The 6,871-nt window shown below is 52.1% G+C and overlaps 1 protein-coding gene across 1 annotated transcript in view; it reads right to left on the reverse strand.

Annotated features, from left to right (window-relative positions):
- Nucleotides 1-6,871, reverse strand: part of TBXAS1 (thromboxane A synthase 1) — a 146,482-nt gene that overhangs the window by 33,241 nt on the left and 106,370 nt on the right. The window contains exon 9 of the mRNA XM_013007564.2: nucleotides 4,815-5,129. Within this exon, the coding sequence (XP_012863018.1) occupies nucleotides 4,815-5,129 (315 nt within the window). The remainder of the gene's footprint in view (nucleotides 1-4,814; nucleotides 5,130-6,871) is intronic.

Below are 6,871 nucleotides of genomic sequence, written 5' to 3' on the forward strand. Positions count from 1 at the left end.
GTTGGGCTGCTAACTGCAAGGTCAGTGGTTTGAAACCACCAGACACACCTTGGGGTAAAAGATGGGGCTTTCTACTCCCACTGAGAGTTGCAGACTCAGAAACTCACAGGGGCAGCTCTACCGGGTCTCGTAGGGCTGCTATGAACCAGCATCGACTCGATGGCATGAGTGTGTTTTTTTAAATACAGATGGACTAGATATGGTAGAAGCATACTACTCGGATGCATAATTTTAGCTTTCTTTTTTCTCAAAAAAAAAAAAAGGTTTTATTGGGGGCTCCCACACATATTATAACATCCCTTATATCAAACAGACCTGGACAGTTGTTGGTCTCGACAATTTCTAAACTTCTTGAGCCCTTTGATATCAGCTTCTCTTTTTTCTCCCTCCATCCCCCACCCTGCCACTCCCATGAGCCCTTAATATATCATCTATTGTTATGATTATTTATACATATCTCACACTGCCCGTTCTATCCCGTCACCTACTGTCCTGGTATTCGTCCCCCTGGGGGGGGGTTATGCTGCTGTCACCGCTGTCCGTTTCCCCTTCCTCCCCCTTCCCTACCCTTCTCCTCCTGGAACTGCTACTCCCGTTACTGATCCTGAGGCGGTTTGTCTTTCCTGAATTCTGTATACTGAGAGCTCTCATGAGTGCCACCATCTGTACGCTGGTCTAGCGGACTTTGCAAGGTAGGACTGAGACCATAACAGTGGGGGAGGAAGGATGGAAGAACCAGTGGAGTGCTGTGTGGTTCGTCAGCGCTCAGCTGCCCCCTGGATGCGTTTCCTCCTCTGCCTGATGCACACACATTGTTATCCCTAATGAGCGAGAATCTGTGCCCGGAGAATATTGACGAGCGCATCAATGTCACCCTGGAGGGGAGCCATTTAAGCGGTGACTTAGATGGACAGATTTGCTTGGCCTGTCTTGGGTGAAACAAAGCTAGAAGGGTTGCTCATAGGATAGAAGGCAGACTCAAGACCCCCATGAGTGCGACAGACTCGGGCAGTTCTGAGGGCAAACACGGCGCTTGCAGAGAGGCTCCATGGGACGGGCAGTCGGCCGGGGAGACCAGGCCAGTGGCCATCATAATGGCCAGGATAGAGGGTGACCATAGCGCACGATGAGCCGGAAGTAGAGGCCATTGGTACCGGGTCAGTGTAGTTTTGAAGATTTGACAAGGCTGGAGAAGAAAGAGGGAGCGCCCATCTACACCCCTGAGAGTGGGATTGGGAGCAATCCCTGGTGGGTCACCTGGTCGACGAGCTCAGCGGCAAGCCAGGAGACTGGAGCTTGGAGTCCACTCCCAGGTGCCTCAGAAGAAAGGTGAGAAGCCAGCCCTGAAGCACACACAGGGTCACCGTGACTCAGAACCGTCCCAACAGCTTTTTTTTAAAAGGAAAAAGAAATGGAAATTTCCAGGACGCAGTTTTAAGTTGAATACCCCCAAACAAACTCACTGCCATCGAGTGGATGCCAACTCATAGTGACCCTATAGGACAGGGTAGAACTGTCCCTGTGGGTTTCTGAGATCGTAACTCTTTACAGGAGTAGAAAGCCTGGTCTTTCTCCTGCAGAGCAGCTGATGGTTTCAAACCATTGACCTAGTGGTTAGAAGCCCATGTGTAACCACTACGCCAACAGGGCTCCCTAAGTAATTTGTTTTTCTAGTAGTTCCAATGGCAAAGTAGGCCATTTCCCAAACTTTGAGGGTAATCAACATGTGCTAGAAACCAACATGTTCAGACCAAGCCCAATGATGCATACAGCAGACCAACATAAAGAAGGGGGCGGGGAAGGGACAAGGGAAAAATAAGGTGTTGGGGGGAGACGAAGGCATTGGGGGCACTAATCCACCATGGGGAGGGTACTGTTTCTGTGTCCACAGGAAAGGAGAGAGGGACCAGACCTCAACCTGGTGCGTCAAGCCTTGAGGACAACATACCGGCATGAAGCAGTAAACTAAGAGGTCTGCTGGGCTGGCCCCTGTCCCAGTTATGTGACCCCCCTCCCCAAAAGGATGCCCTACAGAGGACAGCACTGAAGATACAGCCTGGGGAGAGAGGCAGGTCTGCCCGGTCCACATGGGAGCAAACTAAGAGGGAAAGAGAGAGAGAGTGGACAGCATCCTGGCCCACCACGCTTCAGGGACGACATTCCTGTTCGGAGCAGCCAATGCACAGAGAGGACTTTAGGGATGACTTCACCATAAGACATGGCGTCCCCTTACTGACCCCCAGCGCTACGGGGGCAGCACCAAGACACAGTGTGGGAATTGTATCCGGTCTGACACCCCCATACCAGGGTGTAACACAAAGGGAGTGCAACAGAGCAGCAAGGGGAGCAAAACAATAAGGTCCCCGAGGCGTCTGAAAACAGACTTCAGACTCGGGGGGCAGGACTGGGCGCTGCATCAGACCTGATCAGAAAACATCCATAAGGGTCAGCAGACAGGCCTGGAACTCTTCATCGGCTATTTCCTTCCTTTTTTTTTTAATGTGTATCTATAAGATAAGCAGGATAAACAACCCCAAGGAGAAAACAACGGGACTGATGGTTCTGGGGGGATGGGAGAGGAGGAAGTGGGGGGAAAGGGATTGGGGAGCCAGTAAACCCAGGGACAAGGGAACAACCAGAGATCTAAAATCGATGGTGAGGAGGGCATAGATGCCTGCTGGAGTCCCATCAAGTGCAATGTAGCTGAGAGGAATTACTGAGAGCCTAATGAAGGTCAAACATGATAGTGGGACAGGAGGCAAGTAGAAGGAAATAGAGGAAAGAACTAGGAGGCAAAAGATATTTATAGAGATATAAGTATAGGCATGTGCATATGTAAATAATATATAATAATAGGGGTATAGGTCTATGCACATATATTTATAGGTTAAGAATTAAGGTAGCAGACAGACATTGGGCCTCTACTCAAGTCCTCCCTCAACACAAGAAAACTTTGTTCTAATAACCTGACATTCTGTGATGCTCACCTTCCTGACACGATCACTGAAGACAAAAGTGGGTGCATAAGCAAGTGTGGTGAAGAAAGCTGATGATGCCTGGCTATTACAAGATACAGCGTCTGGGGTCTTAAAGGCTTGAAGATACACAAGGTGCCATCTAGCTGAGAAGCAGCAAAGTCCACATGGAAGAAGTGCACCAGCCTGTGTGATCACGAGGTGTCAACGGGATCAGGTAACAGGTATCAGAAGAACCAGAACAAACAACCATTTCGATGCCAATGAGAGGGGTTGGAGTGAAGACCCAAAGCCCATCTGTAGACAATGGGACATCCCCTCACAGAAGGGTCACAAAGGGACTAGCCAGCCAGGGTGCAGTATAGTACCAGCAAAACACACAACATTCCTCTAGTTCTTCACTGCTTCCCCCTCTCCCCCACTATCAAGAACCCAGTTCTACCTTACAAATCCGGCTAGACCAGAGCATGTAACTGGTACAGATAAGAGCTCTCAACGCACAGAATCCAGGACAGATAATCCCCCTCCCAGGACCAATAATGAGAGCAGCAATACCATGAGGGTACAGTGAAGGTGGGGGGGGGGAAAAGGGGGAGAAAGGGGGAACCAATCGCAATAATCGATATACACCCACCACTCCAGGGGGATGAACAACAGAAACATGGGTGAAGGGAGACAGTGGATGGTATAAAATATGAAAATAAAAAGATAATTTATAAATTATCAAGGGTTCATGAGGGTAGGGGAGGGAGGGAAAAAAGAGCAGCTGTTACCAAGGGCTCACGTAGAAAGAAAATGTTGATGGCAACCTGTGTACAAATGTGCATGATACATTGGGTGTAAGGATTGTGATAAGAGCTTTAAGAGCCCCCAGTAAAATGATTTATTAAAATTACAAAAAGAATTGATCCATTAAAAAGAAAAAAGAAAGTGTCCTTTTCCTGTGGGCTTCATTTGAGAGCGCAGCTTTTTAAAAACGTGAATTTGTTATTAATCTCTTCAAGAATGTGGAAGTCCAAGCAGTGTGTGAGCACAGCCCCACAGAAACAAGCAGACAAACACCAGGCATCCACATGGCCCACTCAGCACCAAAGTAACCAAAAGGGTGCCCCATTAAGCAGGGGCGCTGGGCCCTTGAACAGCCCTACCCAACTGGACACCAGTTCTCCGGCCTCCGATCCGTCCCAATCTCACCGCATGCCCACGCCTGCCACATAACAAGGCCTCTGCTCTCGGGCTCACACCTGGCAGCCCCATGTGGCCAGGCCACAGTCAGAGCGCTAGAACCAGACCCTTGCTGCCCAGCCCGGCCCGTGAGCCTCTGCTAATTCTTAGGACTGCAGCTTCCACGAACCAGACTGGTGCCACAAACTGCCCAGACAACAAAGGTGTTTGGACTACTCCACTCTCCCTGAGAACCCAGAGAGAGCCGAGATGGAGGAGCCAGGCCACGACCCCACTCCATCTATGGCAGGGCTGTGGCACAGCACGGATTAGAAGTAGGTGTGGTTCTCTGCACAGACGGCGGGGCCCCTCGGTGCTGCCAAGCTTGGGAAGAGAGGCGCACGCCCAGCCCACTCTCTCACATCCATCGAAACAAGAAGCCTGGGCAAACACGCCGGCCACCAATCCCATCCAAGTGCAGCAGCACTGCAGTAGCTTGGGGACGACACACGACCGCAATGCACACAGGGAAACAAGACAGAGTGGCGCCAACAAGCGACCAAACACAGAGCCAAAACGGCGCTGGAACGACCCAATAAAAAGGCAAGCTTCACTTCCACGAGCTCAGACCCGCTGGCCCTTGGCCACCAGCAGCCGGGCCTGTCCCGTACTCACGTGCTTCTCGTGGAAACGGTCCACTTCTTCCAGAAGCTTCTCCTGGCAGGCAGGGTGGGTGGCCAGGAGGTAGGTGGCAAAGGAGAGGGTGTTGGTGACAATCTCGTAGCCGGCGATGAGGAAGAGGAAAGCCTGGCCCACGATCTCATCCATGGTCAGGGGCTTCGACAGCACCTGGGGTGCGTGCAGCCCGGGAGGAGGCGCCAGGCACGCGGTCGAGGGGAAGACTTGCCCGACGACATCGAAGTCCTCCACCTCCACGGAGTTCCCAGCGCTGCGCGTGTCCAGGATCAGCTGGAGGAAGTCTTTCCTCCTCTGCGGAACAAGCGGGAACAGGGCGCCGTGAGCACAGAGCCCGCATGGGTGCAGCTCTCTAAGAGCGAGGCTGTCTGCGACGGTGCGAGCCCGGTGCCTGCTGGACAGCCCATCACCAAGCCGTGGGCCGAACCATTCAGATGGAGCCTGGCACTGCACTAGGAAGGCCTGCCGCTGTCAGGACAAGCCAGGGCTGTGTGGGCTGACTTGGAAAGTCACCGAGCTGCTCGGCGGCTGCGGTTGAGACTCACAGCCGCCCCCGTGCACCACGGGCTTGGCCCACTGCGGCCCACGGGGTTTTCGTTGCCTGCCTTTTGGAAGTAGATCCCCGGGCCTTCCTTCCTCGTCTGAGTCCGGATGCCCCACGGAAACACACAGCCTCTACCGATAGAGGAGTGACGGTGCACGTGAGATGTGCCGGAATTGCACCGGGGCCTCCCACGTGGGAGGCTAGGATTCTACCCCTGAGCCAACACAGTGCCACTTACATTGGGGAAAAACAAAAAAAGGCTGCAGAGCAGTACAGAGAGTTGTTGTTAAAGTGCCATCAGGTTGGTTCTGACCCATGGAGACCTTATGCCCAACAGAATGAAACCCTGCTCGGTCCTGTGCCAGCCTCACAACCGTTCCTGTGCCTGAGCCCATTGTGGCAGCCACTGCGCCCTCCATCTCTTTGTCACGGCCCCTCCACTTTACCAAGCTATGCTGTCTCTCTCCAGACACTGGTCTCTCCTGACAGCATGTCCAAAGTAGGTGAGATGAAGACGTCTTGGGGAGGGAGGGGCTAAAGGGAGCTGATATCAAGAAGAAAGTTCAAGAAGAAAGACTGTTTTGAAACTGATTGTGGTAGCAATTGTACACTGCTGCTTGATGTGATTGAACTAGGCTCGTTAGGATAGCTGTAAGAGCTCCTAATAAAATGATTAAAAATTTTTTTTAAAAAAGAAGACATTTTGCCATCCTTGCCTCTAAGGAGCACTCTGGTCTTACTTCTTCCAAGACAGATTTGTTTGTCTTTCTAGCAGTCCACGGCAAGTTCAATATTCTTCTCTAGCACCACCGTGAAAATGCATCAACTCGTCAGGCTTCCTTATTCAATGTCCAGCATTCACATCCAGCCGAGGCCATTGAAAGTCTCATGGCCTGGGACAGGTGCGCTCAGTCCTCAAGAGGAGATCCTTGCATTTCACCCCTCTAAGATATACAGTAGGATCTTCATGTATTAAAGATCACAGGAGCATTTAATATGAATAAACCCCAATATTTGTTTGTCTACACAGAGAGAAAACGAAATGAGACAAAAAGAAAAACCAAGGTGCCGGGGGCTGCCGGGGGCTAACTGCTGAGCGGCTAGCCACAAGGTCAGCCATTGGGAAGGAAGAAGAGGCAGCTTTCAGGTCAGGTCAAGGTTTAAAGTCGGGGAACCCACAGGGGATGCTCTGCACTGTCCTGCAGGATCGCTGTGGGTCTGGGAGCTTTTTTCAAATGCATAGAGAATGCTTAGCAGGATCCGCCCCCCAGAGACCACCTGGGGAGAGTGACCTGGAAAGGCCCCATAGCGGAGGCGGGCGGGAGCCTTTGTTCCACTGCACTGTCGGGTGGAGACCTCCAGGATGCGAACAGTTAACTCACTTCATGTCCTTGAGGGCCGCCTCCTGACCACTCCACGGAAGACAGTCCGCCCCCCACCACGCATGGGGGCTGGGGGCGGGGGCGGGGGATCTGTGAGTCGGGCTGCATAG

This window comes from Echinops telfairi, unplaced genomic scaffold (assembly GCF_000313985.2).
Source record: "Echinops telfairi isolate 266 unplaced genomic scaffold, ASM31398v2 ScPeMD7_23;HRSCAF=83, whole genome shotgun sequence".
NCBI classification, from domain to species: domain Eukaryota; kingdom Metazoa; phylum Chordata; class Mammalia; order Afrosoricida; family Tenrecidae; genus Echinops; species Echinops telfairi.